General features: G+C 45.6%; 1 protein-coding gene across 4 annotated transcripts in view; it reads right to left on the bottom strand.

Moving 5' to 3' along the window:
* The window catches only part of ULK4 (unc-51 like kinase 4), a 252,749-nt gene that overhangs the window by 135,701 nt on the left and 89,162 nt on the right, over window positions 1-27,886 (bottom strand). For all 4 annotated transcript variants that reach the window (XM_070391531.1, XM_070391532.1, XM_070391533.1 and 1 more), the window contains exon 30: window positions 17,340-17,432. In XM_070391531.1, coding sequence (XP_070247632.1) covers window positions 17,340-17,432 — 93 coding nt within the window. The remainder of the gene's footprint in view (window positions 1-17,339; window positions 17,433-27,886) is intronic.

Here is a 27,886-nt window from a genome sequence, read left to right as displayed (position 1 = left end):
ACATCTGGTAAATAAAAAGGGAACCCACGCTGAATAAAGCTACTTTTCATTAAAAAAAATTTCTATGACATTTTCTGTGATTCATGGACCAACCCCAAATGTAATTCCAAAAGCACGCTAAAGCAAGGGCTGACCGAGAGCGGCTGTAAACACTGGCCATTACACAAGGCACTATTTGTCCAGATGGCGAGACGTGAGCAGAGATGATCCTACTGGGTATTGACTGGCATCTTCTTAATAAAAAATAATAAAACAGAGCATACCCAAGGGTGTTGCGTTGATATTTTTGTTTCAGTTCTGGGTATACATATAGGGTGGGGCAAAAGTAGGTTTACAGTTGTTTGTAAGGAAAATAATACAATAAGAAATAACAATACAAGAATAAACTCTGCTTTGTATATTCACAACTGTAAACCTACTTTTGCCCCACCCTGTATGTGCACTGGGTAGTGATGTAAAATGCTTTTTTTTTTTAAACCACGAGTTATAGATAAAACTTCTGAAATCCACACACTGCAGACTGCTGTAGAAACAAGTCATTTCCCTTCACTACGTTCTGAACATTTGATTTTTAAAACTCGGTCTCCTTCCTGGAAGCCTTTCCGCTCCTCCCAACGAGTGGCTCCTGCCTGCAGTGCTCAAGCTCAGCTCTGAGCCGCGGGCACCCAGCTCTCTCCTCCCCTGACTGGACACCGCGGGCCGCTCCGGGGTCAGGCCTCTGCAGACAGGGAGGGCCAGGCTCGCCTCGAGAGAAAGCTGACGTGGCCGACTCTCAAGGAGTGACTCCGGCAGCAAGTCTTCCATCGTCACAGCAGCCTGGAGAAGCGTGATGCAAACGCCATCTTACTTTAGGGCTCTGTTGCGCTGGCCACCATGTGTTTAAATCAGCAGGATGAGCCTGTTATATCCTAAGTTCGAAAAGAATGAAATGTCTGTGGTTTATGACGAGCCTGGAGGATGGGAAGTAGAGAGATTTATCTGAAAAAATGTTTAACCCGAAACAAACAAAATAGGGATCTTTTAAAAATGTTCCCTAATCTTAAAAGGACTGTGAAGATATTAACTGAAATACAGCACACTTTTCTTCCTTTATTTAGCCACCTCTGCACTGTGTCTAAGTGGCTCAAGAAGAGGACACTGAAATATACAGTCTTCTCAAACGTATTTCCTGGGACTACTTTACTGTGTGGGTTATTTCATTGTTTGTTTTGTTTTGTTTTGTTTGGTGTGTATGTGGGGGTGCATTTTCTCTTCATTACATCTCCAATAACCCTTCACAGCAGCACTAAATGACTATTGACTGGATATCGAGGAGAAGGTGTGGGAATCTTAAAGGCCATCTTGGAATTCTGCCCACCACAAGCCTGAACTTGCCCTTCACCCCAATTCCATCTTACCCCACCTCCTTTTTTTAAAATCCTCACAGGGGGGTATGTTTATTGATTTGAGGAAGAGAGGAAGGGAGGGAGAGGAAGAGGAAAGGGAAGCGGGGAGGGAGAGAGAGAGAGACACCCTGACTGGGGACTGACCCAGCAACCTAGGTTTACGCTCTGACAGGGAATCAAACCCGCAACTTTTTGGTGCAGGGACTATACTCCGACTAACCGAGGCACCTGGCCAGGGACACCCCCTCCTTTTTAAAAAAACAATTCATATTAGTTTCTTCAAATTAGCTGCTTCGGGGCAACTATGTAGAAACCCAAAATAGATGCTGGACTTATAAAAAAATTTCCCCAAAATGCTGCTTAGGAGATTTAGAGTTTGTATTTGTCCCTAACGGAGCGCTAGATGGAAAACAAAGCTCTTTCATTTCTTATGACTTATATAATTTGCCAGTCTAGTAGACCAACAGTCATTTTTAAATAAAAAAATCTCTAACATCAGCTGAATTTCAAATTATTGGTTCAGTGAATCAGCTTCAAACAGAAATGGTTTCATAATGTTTGGCTATAGCATGATATTATGTCTACCCTGAAAGCAATAATATTGGTAACATTTCTCTTTGAAATGTCTGCCCTTGCCTGCAATGTTGGCTAATTCTCTTGCAGAGACCTGCAGAAGTTTCCCCAGTAAAGGTACACAGATAAAAAATGATTTTTCACACAAACAAGGAGGGGGGGCAGGGTTGAGAGTTTTAGCAGCGTTAGCACATAGAATAGTTAGATCTGGCTATTTTACAAAGATCTATAGAATCCTCCTTATGGGCAGGCGTTATACTTCTTCCCTGAAGAAGTTTACACCCCGGTGGGCAAAAAACATATACGATACAAAAATAACCCAAGTTGTAAAGATGAGGTCTTAGAATTAAGTTAGAAAATGAGGCTCCTCCAGAATGCACCCCCGATGTATGAAAACCTCCCCTTGCCTAAAGTAGTATGAAAAAGATTATTGTGCCGAAACCGGTTTGGCTCAGTGGATAGAGCGTCGGCCTGGGGACTGAAAGGTCCCAGGTTCGATTCTGGTCAGGGGCATGTGCCTGGGTTGCGGGCACATCCCCAGTAGGAGATGTGCAGGAGGCAGCTGATCAATGTTTCTCTTTCATTGATGTTTCTAACTCTCTGTCTCTCTCCCTTCCTCTCTGTAAAGAATCAATAAAATATATTAAAAAAAAAAGAAAGAAAAAGATTGTTGTGGTTTTTCAGTAAGAGAAACTATGGTGAGTGAAAAGCAAGTGTTTTTCCTACAGAAAGGAGATTTTAGATGGAAATAAAAGAATTGCATGCTACATTAGCAACTTTGCAAGATGCTTTTCTACCTATTACCTCGACAGATGCCCAACCAGGCCTGTGGTGATGCATGAAACGAGGCCACAAAACACTATCACAGAAAGTTAGGCCGGTGAGACGGAAGAGCTGGGCGGCTCATTTACACACGTCCCTGCCCTCTCCTACCTCCGCCTGCTACAAGGTGTCTGAAAGGCCTGGCTGTCAAGGGCTTTCGGGGAACTGTTCCTGCATGGCACCCACACTCTTGTTAGCCAGTGGGTTGTGGATTGTCACTAATGTTAATGTCTGGTAAGAACCACCAGCCTGCCCGGCCGGCATGGCTCAGTGGTTGAGCGTCGATCTATGAACAGGAAGTCACAGCTTCGAATCCTGGTCGGGGCACATGCCCAGGTTGCAGGCTTGATCCCCAGGAGGGTGCATACAGGAGGCAGCCGATCAATGATTCTCTCATCATTGATGTGTCTGTCTGTCCCTCCCTCTCCCTTTCTCTCTGAAATAAATAAAAATATATTTAAAAAAAAAAAAAAAAAAAAAACAACCACCAGGCTGTGTGTGTGTACTTAATGAACTGATGTCTTCCTAATTATAGAAAATAATTATTAAAAATCGCAATGATTTTCTATAACTACTTACATAAAATAATTTATATAAAATGTAGTAATACCGAAGCATAAAATATATTTTATAGAGTGCTATGTTTGAAAAAATAGAAAAGCATTATAAGGAAAATACTATAAGAAAATCATTAAGTTTTGACGTAATATTTACTTGTCTTTTTTTTTCTATTCACTCTCATTTTTTTTTTCTCTATTCATATAGGTCACTCTCATCTTTAGCCACCATTTGTGCATGTCCTCCATGTCACTCGGACAGCCTTGCCCTTCAAGGGTCATTTGCTGTCTAATGACCCTTCAAGGTAAAGTCCATTTCCCAAAGCTTACTCTGGGGAGGTTTGCACTCGCTGTCAGTCACTAAACCCATGATGGGTCTGGGATTAGAACTGGAATCTGCCTAATTTCAGAGCCTGTTAGAGACACAGTGTCAGGAGAGGGGGTGGGAGGTCAGGAGACGGGGTGGGAGGAAAAGTTCAGATCATAACACAGACGTTGGGTTTATTAAAAACCTTTCCTGTGTCATTACATAGTCATCTCAAATACGAGCCCTTACGCCGGCATAGTTTTCTAGCCTACAATGTTTTTAACTAGTCCTCTTGATGGACCCTTAGTTCTCCATTTTTCATTAGCTCCTTAGAAAGCAAACGAACGTAGTGGTGAAAGGATCACTCCTAACATGCTCAGCTCTTCACTGGTCCTAGCTCCGTGCTTCCTTCAGATGCAACAGCACCGCCTGCTTCCCTCCGCGATGGTGAGGCAGGGACATCAGGCTGTGAAGCGGAAGCAGCCCGCACTCTGCGGCCCACAGAAAGCCCTCTGTGAAGACACACACTAGCTGTCTTCACTATTATTGTTTTAAATGTCTTAACGAACATTCTTGTACATGAATATTTGTGCGTATCTTTTACTATCGTCTTAGGATATATTCAAAGAAGTAGAATCAGCGAATATTTGAGGTTTACTACATACTGAGAGCCTGCTTGTCACCAAAGATGGGCTAAGTTATGAAAGTGCACGTTCCACTGGGCTCTCAGCAAGTGCTATTCAAAACCTGACCCATGTGGTGACCGGACAATAGGCTCCGGGTGGTGAGCACACAATGAGGTATGCCGACGCGGTATTTAAAGCTGCACCCCGAAATGTATGGAATGCTGTTAAGCAATGTTACCCCCATCGATTCTATTAAAACAGTGCTTTAACTTTCCTTTGATATTTGTATTATTTTAATGGAACTTTCTTGTATTGCTAATAAAGGTGATGCTTTTTCGTGTTTATTGTGAGAAATGGCCTTTTCATTCCTTTGTCCCTTCTCCCTTTGGGCCTATCCTACTTTAGAATGTCAAGATACTCGAAGACGTCTGTCTCCCAAAGCTGACCACAGTGTGCACTTTGCAAACAGCTGGCTTGTGCTCTATTTGTGACTCCACGCAGAAGAAAGACAAGCACGTGATGGTGCATTCTGAGGGTGCAAGGTGTCTCGGAGCATGACCTCACTGAAGAACCCCGGTTGGCCCACTTCCCTGCCTGGGTTTCTTCCCTCTGTAACATGTGATGGCAGAGACCGCTAAGGGATAACACATGTTGGAGATGGTAATGGTGTGCCCAGGAAGTCACAGAACATTTGCAACTCAGACCACTGTTTAGTCTGACAGCTCTCGTGCTCTTTAATTATTCGACAAAGGCCCTGTCTGTATAGCAAACACTGCAATATAGTCTGACCAATAGCTGTCTTCACATAAAATCAGAGGACTTGACATTGAAATGGAGGACTTGGGGAGATGTGAGAAACGCACGGGGAGTCTATGCCTTAGGCCGCATGTTACACTCCATTCTGTTGGGCTTCGCTTGTTCCAGAGTTGACTGACAGTGACAGGTATACGAAAACTGTTTACAGGCAATGCACGACTTTATCAAGAGTAGATAAACAGCAGCCAACGTCTGCAGCACATTGCTGATTCTAAAATGGTACATTACCCTGGTAAACCACCAAAAGAAAGTGCAAACACTGCAACGGAACTGTGATGCTAAAACTTGCCAAATATTATATCAAGGGATTGATTCTTTCAGACTTTAGAAGGCACAGATCAAATCAAGAGACTTTATTATGTCTACGGTTAGGATGCTATGAGCTGATGGCTTTGCTGGCTGTAATGCCCAATGTTTAAATGGTCAAGAACTGAAACCTTGACCTTGACTTCCCATCCTGATAGCCCAGGCTACACCTCCTGCAGTAAAATCACTATGGGACTTGAGCACTGCTGGTTTAACAACGCTTTCACCCACCTCCACAATGGCCACAGACTTTGTACAACAGTCTCTAGCTCTATCTAGTGGCCTGGGAAGCCTAGGGCTCTTGACTATGAAACGTGAGGAGGACATGGCCAGAGACCTGTGGGCCGCATCCACTGCCCACCCCTCCAGGGCTCTGGCAAGCTTCACTGGGAAAGACATGCAGAGTCACAGGCCCAAACGATGTGTCAAAGTACAGGTCTCAGCAAATAATGAGCAGGTGGTAAAGTATGGCAGCGGCATGGCAGACCTGAGATTCCACCACCATTCTAGGTACACAGGTAGCAAGGAACTGGATGATACCCACTTTAAGCAGAACACACAGGAATGCGCCAATGATAGATACAACCCTAGCTCATAAAACCCCGCCCCTGAAGCCTGGAGGACCAGCTAGAACCCACCTCTCAGAAGGTTCCAGAGAGAACTGGGGGATCCAAACAAGTGAGTCCATCTGTCCCAAACAGCTAAACATAAATCATAATTCTGAACATACTTAAATGATTTATTTAGGAAAATGTAACATTTTCCACAGGAAAATGTCTTAATCATTTTTTAAAAGGCAACTGTAAAAAGAGGAACTTGTTAAAACAATAACCACGATAATCACAATACATAACCATTTTTACTATCTATTATCTTAAAATAGGAAACAAAGGACAGTAATGAATGACAAGCTCCAAAAAGAAATATGGAAATAACAAGGCAATAGTATGGCGCTAGTATCTATCTATCTATATATATGAAAGGCTAATATGCTAAGTGTCCTTCCCACCATCTGACCAGCCGCTATGACATGCACTGACCACCAGGGCAGACGCTCAACACAGGAGCTGCCGTAGTGACTTGGCAGCGGTGGTTCTCGGGTAACGCACCCGAAACCAGAGAAAAAGGAGCCCAATTCCTCGCAGGGCCACATCATTCCACCTTTGGCCGTGGGTTACGTTGTTGCTGGGGCACTGTCAGCCCTGAATCTGGTTTACCGTACACTTGCGTTTGCGTTCCACAGACTGTATGACAGCAACTTTGCAGAATGCCCTCTCGTACTCCGGGACCCCTCAGGGGATGTTGGAGAGCTGGTTTCGGCCTGATCCCCACAGGCCAGGCCAAGGGACCCCACCTGCCGGAGGGACCAGGCTCACTCCGCAGATGCTTTTCAAGCCATGGTGCCATCCCAGGTGCAGCTGGCAGGGGAGGGGCAGAGGGAGGTTGGCTCCAGGGCATGTCCGGCCCCTCTCACCCAATCCCACCCTGCTGGCCACCTTCTAATTAATTTCCTTTCAATGTGCACAAATCCGTGCACCGGGTCACTAATTGTTTCTATAAATATTATAAAAATAGGTGATTTCCAATTACCCAAGTAAGAATTTAATTCATTGCCTTATCACTTTCAAAGTCTTTTCTCACCCCACCCTCAGGTGCCCAGTTTCTAGATAGCTTTGTGACTACTAACGGCACCACCACTTCCCAAATCTCACTTTCAAGCATCCCAGCTCCCCAGCTCAACGGCCCTCCCTCCGCATGGCAGTGCACTCACACTTCCCCTGGGGGGAATGTTGCAGGAGGGAACCACCAGGGGGTGCGGACATCCCCCTTCCTCCATCAGTTACCCGTCCTGCAAGGTCAAGGGTCGGGGAAGCTTTTCCTGTAACCTGCCAGAAGTAAATATCTCTGGCTTTGCAGGCCACATGGTCTCTTTCAAAACTGCTCAATCGTGTGAACACAAAAGCAGCCGCAGAAGATAAATGAACGAATCAGTGCGGCCGTGTCCCGGTAATATTTTATTTACCGAAACAGGTGGTCGTGATTTGGCCCACCAGCCTCTGTGCTACATCATTCTCATCGACGAAACGTCACTAAAATACCCCTCATCCCATAAACAAGCAAAGAAACACTCCTCTGACCCGCCGTCTCCCTATTTTTCAGCTGCCCTTTATAGCAAACTCTCCCTGGAATTATTGATCTTCCCGGTGTCCACCTCACCATTTCATCCCCAATGAACTCCCAGAGGCTTCTGCCCCCACGTGCCATGGGAAAGAACCCCGACCCAAGCTCTCCCGCGGCCGACTGTAATGGTTCGTTCTCCGTCCTCACCTTCCCGACACCCTCAGCAGCACGTGGCACTGAATCATCCCCTGCCTCTGAACGTCCCTGGAAGCCAGCGGCCTGTTCCTCTAATAATGAAGCTGCACTGACACAGGCAGCCAACTCCCCCACGTGACCCTTGTGTGTGCCCTTCCCCAAGAAGCTCCGACCAGCCTCTCCGAAGCAGCTGACCCGACCCCTCACCCTCCACTCGCTCACTCAGCTGCTCTGTCCTCTGGGCCGCTCCTCGCTGGCTGGAACTGAGGTTTCTCAGTGGTTTTCTGGTGTACTGTCTATCCCCCGTGCCATCATCAGCTCCTGAAAACCGGGCCCTTGTCTGTCTGTACACTGGGCTGAACAGAACGATTTGTGGAGTGACTCGCTGAGGGAGTGAATAATATTAACTTTTCCTGCAGGTAGAAAACTATCCAAAGCTGATGTGCTCTCAAGTTCCAGGATTCCACGGTGGAAACAGACTCTGAAGAAGAGAAAAGCAGCAGACGCCTTTTCTTGTGGGCAAGAAACACGTTTGGGGGAATGGAAGGTAGCATCCTGTTAAAAACCATGATCTCCGAGCTCCTTTAAACACAGAAGGAAGGAACTGTGAGTTCTGCTGACTGCAGCCCCCGAAATACCAGGGCCGCTCTGTGCAAAGACTTCAACTAAATGCTGGTTTCCGACATGTCGTGTAGTGAGTGGCTCCACTGACAAAGGGACGTCTCTGCCAGGCCTGGGGCCACTCCCTGAGGAAAGCTGTCGCTAAGTCCACGCAGGTCACAGGAGGAAAACTAGAGTGACCGGCCTCCAGCACACCGGGCTGGCATGGGAATACGGATTCAAAAGATTAACTTGTTTCTAACGAGAGAGATGAACGGTCTCAGCGAACCCACCTGACGCCCGGAGAGTAAGGACAGGCAATGAAATGTCTACCAGGTCACCCTGACTTCAGGGGAAATGTCTATCACCGCAAACAAGATAAAGGTCAACAACAGATTCAAACAATCACAAATAAGGTTAAGAAAAATGGAATGCCTTGGAAGGTCTTAGGTCGGTGTCCTTCCATAATTCTATCAGGAACAGAATTCAGGGGCAGGATGGGAAAATTGATTTAACACTCTCTCCGGGGGTGCTTCTGCAAACACGTAGCCGAGTTGCTGTAGGAGTCACGATGACGAGCTATGCCCTGATCGGCACAATGAGCAGGGATTTCTACCCTGTGAGGGTGACTTACATCGTGAGCAGAGGAGGGTTCAAAAGCTAGGAGGACGAGGGAAGGAAGAGGTTGAACTGAACCAGGAACCTGGGTTGTCTTTCTAATCAGAACTGTCCCAGGAGCTGCCACAGTGATGAAAATCAGAGGAACAGGTGTCAGACCCTAAGGATGGAAGCAGAGGGAAGCCAAGGAGAATTATGGGCCGGCTGCTATCGGGGCCACGAGGCTGAAGGTGACTGTGTGGGGGAACTGGACCACTCCTAGGAGTAGATGCAACACCATGACACTTAAAACCGTTCAGCTTCAAAGTGGACTGTGATACCAGCTCAGTTTCCTTAAAAAGGTGGCTCTGCAGGGAGGGGCAAAGAACAAGGCACCAGAAAGAGGTCTGGATCCTAAGTCTTGTTGCTTTGAACTGACCCTGGGGTTTGGAGCACAAATTCCTTTGAGGGCCTTCATGTCCTCGAGTTTAAAATGGAGGCAGGGTCCAGGGTACTAATCACACCCTTTCTTCTGTATTGCTGACTCCAGAGGGAATGCATCTTCCCCAGCTCCCTCCACCCCCACCACCTGCTTTACACTCCGGGTCACTATTCCCTGCTCTGACCACCCCCAGGCTAGGGACCAGCCCATGCCCTCCAGAGCCCAGAGAAATTACTCAAACTAGCTAGCCCTCAACCAGCTTACCACGCCCATCCACTCCTTCATTTGTAAACTACAATAAAGGCTCTTGCGCATTTCCTCTCACTTCCTCTGCCTCCCGCCCGCCCCTGGGGCTTCCTCCCAGGGCTCCCTGGGGCACAGTATGCCCCCTCCTCCTGGGATCCAGGAGTCTACAGTAAAATATCTCTTCAAAGGCAGGTGTTTCCTGATCTTTGACCTCCCAGCCTGAATAATTCAAAAGCCTACATTTTAAAACACCCAGGATCTCCAAAGTCCCATACAGCTCAAAAATTCTAACATTTCTGTCTTCACATGAATAAAGAAAAAAAGGTTCTATTCCCTTAGGTCAGGGGTCAGGAAACATTTTCTGAAAAGGGCTAGACAGTAAACACTTCAGGCTTTGCCAGAAACAAGGCCTCTGTCTCATATCCTTCTGTTTGTAAGTTTATGTTCCTTAAGAACATAAACACCACTCTTACTGGGCTGGCCACACAAAACCAGGCTGCAAGCCAGTTGACCAAGTGGGCCACAGTTGGCCAATCTCTGCTTCAGATGACACGGGAAAGTCTACAGACCTAAGGATGCCTTGAAAACACAAAAAGTCTTACTGAATCCCTACTCAGATTAACACCAATTTGCAATACATAACTGGGGAACCACCCTTTGTAAAGGTATACAACACACTCCAAGTCAGTGGTTCTCAACCTTCCTAATGCCGCGACCCTTTAATTCAGTTCCTCATGTTGTGGTGACCCCCAACCATCAAATTATTTTCGTTGCTACTTCATAACTGTACTTTTGCTACTGTTATGAGTCGTAATGTAAATATCTGATATGCAGGATGTATTTTCATTGTTACAAATTGAACATAATGAAAGCATAGTGATTAATCACAAAAACAATATGTAATTATATATGTGTTTCCGATGGTCTTAGGCGACCCCTGTGAAAGGGTCGTTCGATCCCCAAAGGGGTCGAGACCCACAGGTTGAGAACCGCTGCTCTAAGTGGTTTCCTTGAAAATGTCAAGCCCAAATAGTAATCTGAAACCATCCACTCCTGACCCAGAAATGGCTGCTAAGTGGTCATGCGACCATGAACTCACATCTGTGTTAAAAGAAAACAATGAGAAAAGATCACCTTGTTGAAATAACCATCCTGCCTAGAGTCCAGTGCACGCAAACTCAACAGGGTCACAAACCAAAAATCCTTTACAAGAAAAACACATCACTGTTCTAATTCACTTAAAGACTCTGGATTTCTAGAACCAGACAACAAGGCTAAGCGACCGAATGACCAATCGCTATGATGCACACTGACCACCAGGGGCAGACACTGAACACAGGAGCTGCCCCTGGTGCAGTGTGCTCCCACAGCAGGAGTGCCACTCAGCTGACCAATGGGGAACAGATGCTGGACTCACGGTTGGCAAGCGCAGCTGCAGCAGCATGAGCCTCTCCTGCCTCCGCAGCAGCGCTATGGAGTGGTGGCGGCGGCAGCAAGCACAGCAGGACCAGAACGAGTGGCAGGGCGCCGGCCTGAGCTTGGGCTCCTCCCCGGCCACCTGCCACTTCACACACTACTACATCCCTCGGGGGACGTTGGACTGTGGGTTTTGGCCCCGTCCCTGCCTGGCCTGTGGGGATCAGGCTGAAACCGTCAGTCCAACATCCCCCAAGGGGTTCCAGATTGTGAGAGGGCGCAGGCCAGGCTGAGGAACCCCACCGGTGCACAAATCTGTGCACCAGGCCTCTAGCAACATATGTACAGCCAACTCTAAACTCTTCTTAAGATGAAAGATGCTATTTTACTGAGTTTTCAAAGACAGTTAACAATCACTAATGGTAGAACCAAGAAACAAGACTATTGAAAAATAAGATAAAATGCCAAACTTCCCAGAGTAAAACAAAATTTTATGCTCAATCTCAGTGGAAGTGCACAAAGACCTGAGCAAGAGTAACAATTGGGACAATTTTAATTTAATTTCCAAATTCTGCTTAAGCAGTATTTAAGTCCCAATAATACGTGTTGAACAAGTGTGCAGCAGCACTATAATCCTAAACCAAGGTAGAGAGAAGGGAAAACAAAAGACAAAATTAAACAAAGAAAGTTTTTGATTTGCAGGATAATGAAAGGAGCTCAAGATGTGCTCAGTATTTGAAATCTTTTACACTTGCTTTATCCCCTGAAATGACTCTACTTTAGCAAAAAGGGCAGAAATGTACCCAATTTGAACAAGTGGCCAAGACAGTAACCATGGACGATGTCCATCAAGGAGGAAAGAGAAGGTAAGAATGGGTGCTCAGAGGCTCGATGCTGCTGGAGAAACCCTGCATCTGATTCTGCGAGTGCGGGGAGAGGATGAATGAGGAAGCCACGTCATAGTGGCCCAGGAATAAAAATGGGAGCCTCAGGGACACAGAGATTGGCTTGCTTCTCATTATGAGGCTTTTTTAAATTCCACAGCCACCTGGCGAAGCAGCAAATTATTTCTGGAGAAATCAATTCATTCTAATTTTAACAAAATTTCACTTTATTAAAGCTATTGCACTCATCGAGATTCCATCAGAGGAAATACCTGTGGAAATTCAGCTCATTGAAGGAAAAAGCACCTACCTGGCTAGTTTAACAACAGGAAGACATTTCCAGTGATTTGGGCTTTTTCTTTTATCGGACTACAAAGTGTCAACCAGAACCTATCAGAAATATGGCAAAACCTAATTTTATTAAACTATGTAAACTGAAAATAAAACGCAAATGGAAGCCCCCTGTGCCTGGGGTGTTTTCTGATGGCTCCCACAATTGCCATCCAATGTCAGACAAATACCACATTCTTTTTCTTATTGAAAATATTTTTCCCATTACTTTGTAGGGTGTGGAGTTCCGGTTTCAATCCGCATCATCAAACATTTCTATCTTCTGTCAAAGGGGTTATCTCATCTAGAATTATTCCTTCAATATTCCTTCCTCTCCTCAGAATGAAAAGGAAGAAGAGAAAAGAAGAAGGGAGGATGAGGGAAAGGAGGGTGGTTTTACAGGATTTCCTGTAGACCATTCTCCAGCTGAGGGAACTCGGGTACAGACAGGTTCAGCAATGTGGCCAAGATCATACAGCTAGTTGGGTTAGGTCTTTTTTTTTTTTTTAATATATTTTATTGATTTTTTACAGAGAGGAAGGGAGAGAGATAGTTAGAAACATCGATGAGAGAGAAACATCGATCAGCTGCCTCCTGTACATCTCCCACTGGGGATGTGCCCGCAACCCAGGTACATGTCCTTGACCGGAATCGAACCTGGGACCCTTGAGTCCGCAGGCTGACGCTCTATCCACTGAGCCAAACTGGTTTCGGCTGGGTTAGGTCTTTTAGGTTCTCCCATAACCTCTGACCATGACTGTGCCTTGGAAGTCATTACATCTATATATATAAACCCCTACTCTGCAAATAGACTGAATGGTGGTGGAACATCCCAACAACTGGTCACTATGACAGGCACCGAGTACCAGGGGGCGCGTGTGGAACATGATGGGCGTCGGCAGCAGGCAGCAGAGCACGGAACATGGCAGGTGTCAGCCGCGGCGGGATGTTGGAGCAGGTGAGCAGGGGCGCCAGACCAAGGTGGGGTGCCCGTTGCTATCATCAGGGCAAGCCTCTGGTGGTTACTGAAAATTCTTTGCTCCCACGCACCGCGGTCCTGCCAGGCGCTTGCACCTGCTGCCAGCGTCGGCCCCGCTCACATCCGCTGCCAGCGCCGGCCCTGAATGCTCAGTGCCATCAGCAGGTTCGAGCAGTGGATGCAGCCCAGATCGCCCCTGAGGGCTTCTCCACCTCCCCCTGCTCCTAAGGGGCAAAAGGGGCCGGCGCTGTCAGCGTCAGTGCGTGGGAGCGGCAGGAGCAGGAGCAGGGCTGGCCAGCAGAAAAGGGATCCGGGCCGAGACAGGAGGGGCCGGGCAGGGGCACAGAGGATGGGCCAAGATCCACCCCTGTGCCCACCACAGCCTCACAGCCCACAGTTCCTTTCAAGCTGCATGAATTCATGCACTGGGCCCCTAGTTGTTTCATAAAAGTCTATAGATAAGTCTCTCTTCTCCACTAAAACTATAAGTACCTTAAAGGTGAGAACTTTATCTTAATTATCACTTATCCTGGTTTTCACTCAGTACTTGCTGAATTAGATAGATGTTGGTTGGTTGGATGGATGGATGAATGGGTGGCCAAAAAAATGAATACAAAACCAATGAGAGAAGTCGGCTGAAGTCTGTAAGGGCAGAAGTATTTTTCATTGAAGGTTACACCTTGGGTTCACATGGGCTCCATTTAAGAGACCCCTGGAATTTCATTCTTTTAAAAGACACTTGTGAATCTTGCCATAAAACAAACAGCTCTAACATTTTTTCAAGCCAATTAAAATGATAATTCTTAGATAAGAGCATAAACATTTTTGGTTTTTTGCAGTTCAGGAAGAGAGGTATATTTTGCTCCAAACGAACTCAAGAAGTTAAAATTTAATTTGTTTGCTAAGGAAGATTTGCCAAAACGAATTACCTCTTAATGGAAACAAGCTACTAGGGCACTGCTCTCTCCTCGAGCAACGGTTCGGTGCAACCTACTGTAAAATTAAGCAGAGAGAAAAGGGCAGCGCTCAGGGGAGTTTAACACATTCCTTCTCACAGTAAAATTGGACCAATGTGGTAAGCAATTTACCTTTCTGCTATAAACCCAATACTAAGCTAGAGTCACCAGGGCCATAGTGTTTTTTAAGAAAATCCTTGTCAGGTACAATGCAGATTTGATCACCCTCTTGTTCCTTATTTAAGGGGGACAGTAAATTCTCATTTGTACTATGACTACGCTTTTGAAGACTTCTTTATCCACTAAGAATCCTATAAGAATAAACCCGATAAGATAATAAATGCTTCACTTGACGTAGGATGGTTTAATGTTCCAACAGTTATTACTTGGCACTCTGAACCCTTAATGCTAAATTAAGATGAAAATCCTTCAAAGAACACAATGCTGAAGAATCCAATAAATGAGCTACATTTATAACAAAAGGTTCATGGTTACTTTTATAGTACTAGAAATCAATTTGCCCATAACAATAAAGGAATTCCACTCTTAATATACACTTACAATTAAGTATTTTGCCTAAAACCTCTGCCCCTAAGTCACTGAGGGAAATGTCATAGGTTACCATTGTACACACTTTCCAAAATTTGGGTGGGTGATACTCTTTTCAAGGTTAGGCCTAACTTTGGGTTAAAATAAACAATTAAACATAGAACATTCATAAAAATTGACCACAAATAGTAATAAAAACTAGAAACATAACAAAAATATGATCTGATCACAATGCAATAAAAGCCACAAACTAAAAAGCAAGGGACCATTTCCATCTATCAGAATGGCAATGATGGACACTAGAGACACTAATCTAATAAAGGTTTGGCACCAACGGGCACTTTCCTACACGGCTGGTGGGGAGAACTAACCTCCTAGACTGAGGCAATTCCTCACCTTTCAAAATTACAGAAGCTCGGACTAGCGGTTCCCAAACTTGCTTTCATATTGCATCACCTGGGGAACTTCAACATACCGGGTGCCTGTGTCCAGCCCTAGAGGTTGGATTTAATTGGCCTGGGCTGGGCCCTGAGTCTTAACACTTTTCAGAAGATCCCCAGAAGATAACTAATGTGCAGACAAGTCTGGGGATTGTGGGCTTATCCACCCGTTCTTGAAGCAAATCCAGTTCTCGTTATTTACGAGACACATACATGTTCACACGTGGTGAATGACCTATGGCATCACTCACAGCTTTGTTTTGTAATACCAAAAGATGAGGAACACATAAATGGAACACAAAGGAGGCTCGCTAAATAAATGCTGGATATTCATAAAGTGCAGTACTATGTATCTCTTAGAAAAAGGTGCAGAAGTGTGTGAATTACATCTCACTAAAGCCATTGTGTATGTCTGAAGAGGTGCAGATGGTGTAGGCAGCATGCTAATGTCTGCGGGAGAATGAACACACACGGTGGTAAGAGTGGCCATCTCTCGAGGTGAAAGTTTGCTTTTCTCTGCATACCCTTTCAAATACTGACATTTGTACTGTGTTATGTATTAACTCTTTAAAAATGTATTTTAAAAATTAACATGACATCGAAAATCGACCAGGTCATATCACTATCCAGCCAAACGGAATGTATAAGCCAGCATCCCAAGGGGCAAGAGGGAATATTTGGGGAGGACGGGATCTTTAGAGTGGTGGCGGCTGCACAACCGTACGTGGCTGTGGAAACACAGACTTGTATTCCTAAAATGAGTGACTTTCACTCTGTGTAAACTAGACCTTGAAAACCTGACTTTAAAATAAACCACTTTTTTAAAGACAACCGGACCTCTCGCACACCGCTGTGAGGACGATAAATAAACCAGTCTGGAAAACTGCTCTGCTCTTGACCTCTGGAGCCGCACTCAAAACTGAGCCGGGACCACTCCCACATTAACAACCAGCGTCGGGAGAAAAGGCCCCGGGACAGAACGGGGAATCCAGAAACAGACCTGCCGCGTGAAGGTGGCCTTCCGTGGAGGTCGGGGAGTAATTAATTTCAGTTAACAAAATTCTTCGGGTATCTTTGTACTCAAAATTTACCTTGCCCTTTCAAACTGCTCCATGGAATTGTGTATTATGGCTGTAATATTAATTGAACTCTTTTCTCATTTAAAAAATTAATTGCCCAGGTGGAAATCTGTGTGCCACATGGCACAGGGGTAACGAACAGGGTACTGTTGTGTGCTGCCCTCCGGAAATGAATGAGGCTGCTCACAGCAGAAGCAAATGGCCTGAGGGCTGCCTCCGCCCAGCACTGCAGACGGCCCCAGGGCCAGAGCACCTGGGAGCCCTGTGAGTCCGTTAGGCTGCACCCCGTGCATTGGCACAGCCACGGGGAAGGCTATTTGGGTCAGACTTCCCCAGGGTGGATTCTCTCTACAAACAGCCTTTCTTGTGACAACAGTGATGGGGCGCACTACTGCGCGGGACTCTCTGTGGCAGCAGAGCAGACCAGGTGAAACTCAGCTGACTGGGACTGTGACCCAGTGCCTTAGCTGCTGAAGACCGACTGGCCACTCTGCCGGTGCACCGCGCCTACAGGTGGCCTAAACCCAGCAGCCCTCCTGGGTCACCGACGCAACCACAGCTACTTTTCTTGCTTGAAAGCAAAGAGACCTCCCTTCTCTTCTCCTCTGTGGACTGGGTGCCCCCTAACAAACTTCTCAGGAGCCTGAAAGCTGTTGCCATCACCCTAGAAACTAGTTCCAAAAGCGTGGCATCGTTACACGCAGGGCCTTCCATAAAGGCAAAAGCTCCCCATTACTTACCACAAGCGTGTCAACTACATACAATGGTGGGAAGTAATAGTCTGCAAATACCGCAGCGATGTAATAACCTGTTCAATGCAATATGAGGCAACCACTGACATTTTAAAGAGGACAGGTGCCAGTTTTTTCTCTTTAAAGAATTTATCATTTTAAAGCATCAAAAATGCCACAGGATGCCAACCCCGATAGGGGATAAAAAGATGACAAGACCCCAAACAGCCTAAGTGACAGACATTACAAACCATAAAACGTGAAAATGACCACTCTGGCAACTCAAATGTCGGACTTGCAGAATCTCATCATCTTTAACATTTGCAGAACACGTAAGTGCATCTCGGAGATGCGAAGCGAGAGAAAGACCTGGGGCCTGTACCTGGTGAAGGCGGGGCTGTGCGCGGTCATCGCCACCAGCAGCTTCAGGGCATAGGCCGGGACCGGGCCAGGCTCCGTGAGGATGTGCGCGTACCTGGAACGACAGGTGATGGGAGAAGCGCTCAGTGATTTTCCTCCCTGAAAGCCTCCTCTCCACGACAGAAACAAGAGGCTGCATGGTGCACACACCTGACAAAGCACAGATGCTGAAACAAAGGTATGAGCTACAGGGTCTGCGCTGGCCAACGGACGATGACACTGCCCACCTCCCAGTGTTGTGGGAAGTTCAATGAGACAATCCACTTAGGGCCATTAGGACTGAGCTGTCCACAGAGCAGGAAACTTTAGCATTAGGGATCTGTGCCAGGGGTCCCCACGATGACCTGCACACTCAGAGATTTGCTAGGGGACTCACAAGACGCCCATACGGTCAGATTCATGATGAAGATTTAGCGCATGAGCCCCCTTACCCAAGGCGGGTATGTTCCAAGACCCCCTGAGGAAGCCTGAAGCGGCAAACACTACTGAACCCTATATATACTATGGTTGTTTCCTATACATACGTATATACAGTCTATGGCTTCTCTTTGGCATATCCAAACTGCCAGCATCACTACTCACACTCTTTGGGGCCATCGTTAAGTAAGACAAGGGTGGCGTGAACACAGGCACCGCGATACAGCGACAGTCCATCTGCTAACCCAATGGTCACTAAGTGACTGACGGACAGGTAGCGTGTAGAGAGTGGATGCGCCGGACACAGGGAGATTCGCATCCCCGGGGACAGTGCAAGACTTCATCACACGGCTCAGGACGGCCCGCAACGTAAAACCTGTCAATTGTTTACCCCTGGAATTTTCCCTTTAATATTTTCAGACCCTGGTCGACCAAGGGCAACTGACAGTGTGGACGGTGACACCACAGATAGCAGGGGCTACTGTGTAGCTGCGCAGCAAGGACGCGCAGCTGAGCTGAAGGGAAAGGCGCAGGCGGGGTCTGGAGGGATCTGGGCACAGATCTCCTGGGGCTCGGGCTCTCCCTCTCCCACGAGGGCGACACGGAGCACTCTCTCTCCCCAGCCGCAAAAATGCAGCGTGCGTGTGTGTGTGTGTGTGTGTGTGTGTGTGTGTGAGAGAGAGAGAGAGAGAGAGAGAGAGAGAGAGAGAGAGAGACACGTTTCTGTCCAAGGAAGCCCAGCAGAGTCTCCAGTGACCAAGGTTTTTATTGGGGGCTGGTCACAGAGGGAACCTCTGTCTAACGAGTATCAAAAGCCCAGACTCGCGAAGGAAAGCAGGGGTCCACCATAAACCACGCTGCCTGCACAGTCTGGGTGCCGCCGGCTACCCCGGCAGGCGAATGGCCACTGGGAGCACCCGAGGTCACGCTCTCAGATGCCAGCCGTGGGCCGCCTGCACGCAGGCCTGGAGAAGGACGGCAGTCTCGCTGCTGTGTTAACTCTCCCCACAGCGTTCTTCTTATTAAAACTTAAACATCTGAAAGGAAAATCACTGTCAGAATCAACTCCAAAGTTCGTTACCGACAGTTCCCACAGCGAGGAGGGGACTGCGCGCCCATGTTCACATGCGGTGTCAACCTAGGTCAGCTGCCCCGTGTACAGCTCCATGCAGATGCTTAAGTGCTGGATGGACGGATGGAAGGACGGACGGACGGATGGATGGCCAGACAGACGGACAGATGAATGAACATACAGATGAACAAACTAACTAACCAATCAACTATGACTTAACTATCTGGAACCACCAACAGCTAGAGGCAGCTAATTATCTTCAGAAAATCCAAAATGTATCTTTTAAACCCATGACAGGAAGCAGATGCTGCACATGGAGAGAATGGGCCCCAGCTTATTCACAGCCTGTTCACTTTCGTGTTGAAAACTGTTATATAACAAGCCTAGTTAAGCAGCCCCTAAGCCCACAGCCATCACAGAGGAGCCGACTAACAGGAGGAGAGGGACCGGTACAGAAAGGCAGCCTGAGAGTTACACCAGGACTGGAAAGCCCAGGAAAAACCCGGGGGCAAACCCGGACTCCAAACAGCAGACGGCATCGGGCGCAGAGGAAACCGCTGCCGGTACCTCCAGGGGCCCAGGAGCCCAGCACACGCCACGATGTTCAAACTGGGACAGTGGGTCAAGAAAATGTTCAGCTGGGGAGGGCTCTGCTTAGGGGGGTGGGAAGAACCATGTTTTAGAAAGTCTTCTTATAAAATATTTTTAAATTATGGCAATGAAAAGATATGCCCATGTAGGACAGATAAAAGACAACACACCAGATCATTCGTAACAAAGTCATAAACAAAATGTTAAGAAACTAAAGGAAATCCGTGTGTTTAAATAAACAGCACAACCAAGCATGATTAATTTTAGAAATGAAAACAGTCAAATTTAGGAAAACAATACATTTTATCACATGAATAAAACAAAAATTAAAGAAACTTTTTTAGAAGTGATAAAAATGCACTTGACACCTGAATTGAACTTTTTTTAAAAAAGGAACAACTCAGCATACTAGAGAGAAATCGTTTTTCCTTTCTGGAATAGACTTACAAAATACAAAGCCCTGCCTGGCCAGTGTGGCTCAGTGGTTGAGGCGTCAAGCTATGAACCAAGAGGTTATGGTTTGATTCCCGGTCAGGGCACATGCCTGGGTTGCAGGGCTTGATCCCCAGTGTGGGGGTGCGTAGAAGACAGCCGGCCAACGATTTTCTCTCATCACTGATGTTTCTCTCTCTCTCTCCTCTCCCTTCTGCTCTGAAATCAATAAAAGTATATTTTTTAAAAAAGAAAACACACTGAGGAAACATTATTGACTGAAATACAAATATGTTGAGGTTGTGTGAGGTTACCTAACCTTGAAACAGGAGGGAAGAAGGAAGTCTATACCAGCCTGTTCATGAGAACTTTTGCAAAGAATATTGCTATGATTTTCTCCCCTTGGAAAATGAGGGGTAAAATTCACATTTGTTCAGAATACAAATATTGAGTATTTTGAATGTTTTTTAATCAAAGAGAGGTTTGCGGCAAGAACTAGCCAAAACGATGCTGTGATTTATTAAGTTTGTCTTCCAGAGAAAGATAAAGCAGCTGAGCTGATAATAATTGGACCTCGCACTCTTCTGAATGCCACTGGGCAGGAAAAAAAACAGACACAAAACAATGATAAGCCAGGGCTCCGAAAGGGCTTCATAGGAGGATGACCAGTGAGAAGCTGCCCACCTGACAAACAGGCACTGGAGAGGAGGACTCCAAGGGCATGGGCCCAGCCAGAGTGAGATCACCGTCCACAACAGAGCACACTGCCCAGATAGTGGCCCAGACCCCCCTCTTCCACCTTTAGGGTCCTCCCCAATCAGGGCCCTTCTAGGTCCCAAACCGCTGGAACCCAGGCAGGACAAGCCATGCACCCTAAACTCACATCTGCCCCGACGGAGAGGAAACTTCCAAAAGTCACCTTTAGGGACCCAAGGGATGGACTGCTTCCTGTCTTGTCAAGTACCTAAGCAACCAGCGCCCAGGTAGGTAGGCTGCAGAAAACTGACACCGGCTATGTGGATAATTGAATTACTGAGAAGCTGTTCTGGGGATTTGGCCCCAGAACTGGCCACATGGAAAGAAGAGCCTATTTTGCTGGGTGCTGGGGGGCCCGGGAGTCGGGCAGAGGTACCGTGTCATAAGGATCCATTCTGTTGGGATCAAGCCACAGACTCACATTTCACATCTCCATGGAGTGGACTCTGAGAATTTGGGGGGGAAAGAGTGAGTCCAGATTATCCAAGAAACTCTAGGGGAAATACAATAAGATTCTAAATAAAAAACTAAAGTACTTGGCAAAACCACGATAATTATTACCTGTGGGGAGAGACCAAGAATACGATATGAATGAAAAGGAAAGAAAGATGGCAACACTGGACAAGAAAGTAATCTTAGAAAGGGAGTGGGAAAGAATGGTCAGGCCACACCTTATAAAAGTGCACTGGCAATAAGTAAAAAATCTAAGCAAAAAACTTGTAAATCTGTAAATATTTACAATGTGGAAATATTCACATATTCTTGGGTGAGAAGACCTCTATGACATCACAACAAATGAGAAGTGAATAAAAAAAAAACAAAACATTTACTGCTTTTTCAGGGCAAGTTTTTAACTACTACATATTTCTCAATGACAAACCACCATAAAGAAATCAAAATAGGGAAAAATTTTTTGCAGAATGTTGGTAAAATAAAGAGCTAATATTCTTAATATATAAAGAATTATTGCAAACCAATAAACATCCCACCAGAAAAGAGGACAAAATCCAACTTATAAGAATATCAGTGGCCAAAAAGCATGGGGAGCGGAAATGATCAGCTCACTAACACCTGAAGGAATGAATGCGAGTCCAGCTGACAAGGAAGAGTAACACGGGTCACCTCACAAAGGAATGCCGGTCGCACAAGCTGGTCGTCATCGTTGAAAATAATTTGCCAAAACATATTCAAAAGCCCTTACCATGTACATAATTTTTCACACAGTGACTCTACCCCCGGACATTCAACAAAATGAATAAGTCTGCACCCAAAGATGCAGCGCTGAAAATGGTCTTTGTAGCCATTTCTTTAACAGTGAAACACTGGGAAAGCCTAGATGATCAGGAACTGGGAGTTGTTTAAATGATTTCCAGCGCATTTATAAATGTAGGGGTAAGTAGATTACAAGACAGTCAATAAAGTTGTGTTATATAAGCACATATACCTAGATAATAGATCTATGATAGATAGATAGATAGATAGATAGATAGATAGATAGATAGATTCCCAGTATGATGTCTGGGAGTAGGCAGTTCTGAGAAACTTATAAGAAGCACTAAGTAAACCTCACCAGAGATGGAGAAAAGGTAGGGGAGCAGGCAGATGTTGACATGAAATGGTGGACTAGAAGCAAAACATTGAGTGTCTTAGATGGCTGGGTAAGTATGTTAATGATACTTTCTTTTGTTTGCTTGGGTTTTTTTGTTTCTTTGTTTCTTTTAATCCTTGTTTGAGGATATTTTTTCCATTGATTTGAGAGAGAGTGGAAGGGAGAGGGAAAGACAGAGAGAAACACCGATGTAAGAGAAACATCGATTGGCTGCCTTCCACATGCCTGACCAGGGCTGGGAGCCTGCAACCGAGATACATGCCCTTGACCAGAATCAATCCCAGAACCCTTCAGTCTGCAGGCCAATGCTCTATCCACTGAGCCAAACTGACTTGGGCTGCTAAAGTTACTTTCTACAACCTATACATGTAAAGGTTTCTGAGCAAGGGAATGATGAAGAAGGCAGTGTGCTCAAATGTGTATCTGACAGCATGCAAGATGGATCTGAGGCCTAAAGAACGGCTGGACACGTGTGGGTTAGAGAGAGAGAAGGCTGTCAAACAAAGTGTGGAGGTGACCTCTGCCTTTGGGGAAGGCCGAGGCGTTCCCCTGGACGGCTATAAGAAAGGGGTAGATAGCTTACTCTTTTAGGCATTTTCTCTAGAGTCTTCTCCAAAATTTGAAGTAGGTAATATCTTTAGTCAACTCCCAGATTTTATCAAATGAGAGTGGGTATAAATCAAGTTAGTAGTCAATATTTTGATACCTTTCCTGTCTTGTGATATTATGTAACCTGAGTTCTATATAACACTGCTGTCTTGCATGAATGCATGGATATTTAAGTATATCAGTAGTTAAATGGATATGTAAGTGGATGGAGAAATAGACATGTGGGTAGAAAGACTGATAGATAAGTAGATAGACAGATAGATAGATAGATTTTTTTTTAAGTGAGAAGATAGATAAGACTTCAAAGTATTAAATTTTATTTCAGACATAAGCCCTCATCTCTTCTGAACTCTTCAATAAACTCAACAGCAAATTTTCATTATAAAGGTATGAAAGGCTAAGAGAAACAACTTCAAAAAATCAACACTCAAGGTTTACAAATTTGGATAATTTGGAGCGAGATAAGGATATTCTTTCACCCCCGATCAGAATAATTCTAGCATCCTAGTTCTTTGGATAATATTATGACGCTTCTTTCTGGTGCAAAAATATTTGACTTAAACTTTATATGCCAAAAAAAAAAAAATTCCTAAGGAAAGACTATAAATGAAATACTCCCAACTATTCTGATTGCCATCAAAGACGGCCAAGCTCATGCCTATGCTGACATAGGATACTTGTACTAAGGGATGCAATACAGAACCATCCAATGTTCCTTGACCGACTGGCATAGAAACCAAACTCATGACTTTTGCTGGACATCATTCCAGAGGCAGATGAACAACCCTACAGTGTGTTGCCATCGAAAGGACAAGACAATCCTAATCTGTAAGGAACGCGATTCTCAGATTCTGAAAAACAAAGCTGTAGCGTTTATGGAGTCATTATGGCGCTGGTAATTGTACAGGCCACCGGAGAATAATAAAAAGGAAAGACGTGCTCATTTTCCCCAGGAGGGACACGCTGAATGCCATATTGTCATAAAAAACATTATTAGCACATTTCTATCAGCATGATCTCTTTTCAATACAAAACACTCAGAGCTAACAGAAAAGATGAAAACTGAAATCCTCGTTGCCAAAGTGGTTCCAGTCACCAAAGGGAAACTGCCCAGCAAATGTTTCCCACGGCTGCCGCCTGGCTTAAGGCCTTCCCCGACTGTCCTACTGAACACAGCCCCTCCCCGCTCCCCTTACTGTCGCTCTCTGTCCCCTCACTCGGTTTTTTCTTCACGGCTCTCACAACGAACTGAAATCATCTTCTATATGTATGTGTTTACTGCTTTGTCGTACCCCTGGAATGTCAGCTCAGTGAGAGGCAGGAATTCAATCTTGCTCACAATAGTACTCCGTATATATTTATTGAATGAATTAACTAAGAAAGAAAGGAGGGAAGCGGGGGGAGAAAGGATTTCAAACATCATATGCATAACCACACAAGTAATTATATTCCTTACATTTGTAGGAATATTAAAATTCCCTCTTCCCCAAAATAACAACGGTGTGTTTCCTGAGTGAAGAACCTAGTTCCACTCACAGTTAAATATCGCAAGAGAAATACCCTCACCTTATGTAACAAATCCCCTCACCCCCCAAAAAAATGTTCAAACAGTCAGCAAAAGACTGCTTCAGTGCTAAGATTTCACTGATAATGACTTTGATATTAAACTTCTGAGAGGTGCCAATTTTAATTAATAAGGTCACTCTGGGCTTAAGTTCCATTAAAGATTGCCTGTTCTCTTCGGCATGAACCTTTAAAATTAAATCCTTCTCCCTGCTGAAGAAAAAGTCATGGTAATTTTCTGAGGATGTATGGTTCTCTTTCTTCCCAGAAAAACACACGTTTCCTCATTGTTCATACAGATAACTCAGTTACATTACTGGCACTCCGACTATCTTGCAGAGAGGAGGCGAGACTGAAAGAAGGGGAGGAGGAGGAAGTGAGGACAGGGCCAAGACATGAATATCAACATATTCGAATCACAAGACCCAGATTAATCACCAATGACCAACATCACCAACTTTACCATGCATAGTTTCATAGTTTCCTCAAGCTGGTGGCAGGAGAGAGAAATTGCAAATATGAGGGGGGTTTGGCAAACTCTTGCTGACTTGAAGATGGAGGGGCCACGTGAGAAGACACATGGCCACCTAAAGGAACATAAGACTGCACAGAACAAGGACTTCCATTCCACAACTAAGTACTGGGTAGGAAGACTGCAGAATCTCAGAAGGAAGGTGGGTACGGTGGGTGGGCGGGAAGTGATCAACCGAAGAACTTGTATGCACTTACGCATATCCTATGGACAATAGGGTGGTGAAGGCCTGGGCTGGGGGGCAAAGGTGGGCTAGAAAAAGTCATGGGGGGGAAAAGGGAACACATGTAATACTTTCAACAATAAAAATTAAAAAAAAGAAAGTGCTGGAGCCGAAACTGGTTTGGCTCAGTGGATAGAGCGTCGGCCTGCGGACTGAAAGGTCCCAGGTTCGATTCCGGTCAAGGGCATGTACCTGGGTTGCGAGCACATCCCCGGTGGGGGATGTGCAGGAGGCAGCTGATCGATGTTCCTCTCTCATTGATGTTTCTAACTCTCTATTCCTCTCCCTTCCTCTCTGTAAAAAATCAATAAAATATATTAAAAAAAAAAAAAAAAAAAAGAAAGTGCTGCATGGGATAATGGTCTGAGAAACACAACAAACGGCCTATCTGAGTCCTAACTCAGGGCCTGTGAGTGTAACCCTATTTGGAGAAAAGGTCTTGGCATGTAGTTAAGGATCTCAAGATCAGATCACCCTGGATTAGGGTAGACCTCAAATATAGTGACAGATATCCTTATAAGAGAAAGGCAGAGGCAAATCTGAGACAGACACACAGAGGAGAAGGTCAAGTGAGGACTGAGGCAGCCACGGGGGTCACGCTGCCATAAACCAAGGATGGCGGGCAGCACCAGAAGCCAGGAGAGAGGCGTGGGTTCTAGGTCAGACTCTCCAGAAGTAACCAACTCTGCTGAAGGTTGATGTCAGCCTTCTGGCCTCCTGAGCTTGGAAAGAGGACATTTCTGTTGTTGTAAGCCAGTCCGGCGGGGTCCTTTGTTACTGCAGCCCTAAGAAACTAATACAAACTGCGAGGAACCATCCTGCCACCAACCTGAATGAGCGGGGAAGCAGCTTTCTCCCAGGCTTCGGACCAGGACTCGTCCAGGTGGACAGGCACCTGCTTCAGGCAGCATGCGCTCCGAAGCAGAGAACCACGTCCCACGGGATCTGTGGGCCTCTGACCTAAGGAGCGTGACTTAACAAACAGACGTTGCTGTAAGCCACGAAGCGTGTTAACGTTAGCGAATACTGACAAGCCAAAGTTAAAATCTTGATGGTGAGCATCCTTTCCTTGGAAATGCCCTTGAGTAGCATTTCAAAACTGTGATCAAAGGAGCCCCAGAGTTCCGGGAGCTGTTAATAGCCCCTGGGAAAGAGTGTCCGAAGGTCATCTAATTTTTAGAAACGCTGAGCTGTAGAAAGTTAAATGTGTGAACTGAGAAACGCACAAGCCAGGGAACAGGAAGCACAGAAAACGTGCGGATGAACATCGAGGAAGCCCGCGGTGAGGAAAGGCGGCCTCGATACTTATTCCATTTATATTTAAGTAACATTTCTATTTGCATGACTTACAAACTTCTTCGGTAAAAAAATTATTATTAATGTCTGAAATACTTGGCTCTTCCCGACAGTACATTCCATAAAGGCAGTGGCTGAGCCTCTCTTGGTCACTATTATATCCCAGCAACGAGAAATATGCCAATGACATAAGGCACATTCAATTAGTGTCCATGAATATCAAATGAGCCGGTGAAGAGAGGAAACACTCTCTCCCAAGCTCGGATCACGTAACCCTCACGTGCAGACTCTGCTGGAAAGAAGCCGGTCAGCTTGTTGCCAACTCCTCTGCCTCTTCCACACCCTGGCCTCCCCCATTCTTCCCGGGGTGCCCACTCGCTTTCTACCCAATCATACCCAGGTTTCATAACTCAAATACCATCTCCCTATCAACGGCAGTATAATCCTCTATGTACAAAAGGCACAAATACTTGTAACTAAAGTCCATCTCTTTAGAAAGCAAAGCATGCACGCTGAGAAGAGGTGATGGGTCTTGGATATTAATTCACAGTTTATAGCAGTGGTTTCCAAACTTATTTGGCCTACCGCCCCCTTTCCAGAAAAAAATATTACTCAGCGCCCCCTGGAAATTAATTTTTTTCAAATTTTAATAGCAATTAAACAGAAAGATATATGTATTAATGTTTCTACCTTTTTCGTAAAATATAGTAAAGAAAGGTGTAAATTAGAAACATTGAAGTTTGAAATTATGAAACTATTTATTGAACTCAGAATAGAAAGGTAATACAAAAAAAGTTAAAACAAATGCACCTGTGGCCATCACCGCCCTCCTGGATCGCTGCAGCGCCCACCAGGGGGCGGTAGCGCCCACTTTGGGAATCACTGGTTTATAGAGTCATTCATGGTATTTATGATCGGTATGGGGATGTCCACCTGACCTGGTCACAGGATACCCAGACGGTGGGTCAGACGTCAGTCTGGGCGTGTCCCCGGGGTTTTTCTGGGGAGATCAGTGTGTGAGTCAGCAGACCAGTAAAGCAGTGGCTCTCCCGAACGTGGACGGTCCTCGCCAGTAAAAGTGAAGACCTACACCGAGCAAAAAGGCTGAGGACGAGGGAACTCCTGCTGCTCCCACTGCCTCCAGTTGGGACCCTGATCTTTTGCTGCCTTTGGACTTGAAACATCAGCTCTTCTTGGGTGTCCAGCCTGCCAGCCTTCAGACTGGGACTTCACCAAAGGCTTTTCTGGGTCTCGGGCCTTAGGCCTCAGACTGGGACTTGTCAGCCTTCATAAGCAAGTGAGCCGATTCCATACAGTAAATCTCCCTCTCTCTCCATATATGTACATGCATCCTATTTGTTCTGTTTCTCTGAGAACCATATCTAATATTTAGCTTAATAAGGTATTTA

Source organism: Myotis yumanensis, unplaced genomic scaffold (assembly GCF_028538775.1).
Source record: "Myotis yumanensis isolate MYYU_CA2020_CCGP unplaced genomic scaffold, mMyoYum1.0.hap1 SCAF_14, whole genome shotgun sequence".
Taxonomy (NCBI): domain Eukaryota; kingdom Metazoa; phylum Chordata; class Mammalia; order Chiroptera; family Vespertilionidae; genus Myotis; species Myotis yumanensis.
Note: the sequence above shows the minus strand (reverse complement) of the source record. Positions and strands in the feature narration are given on the sequence as shown.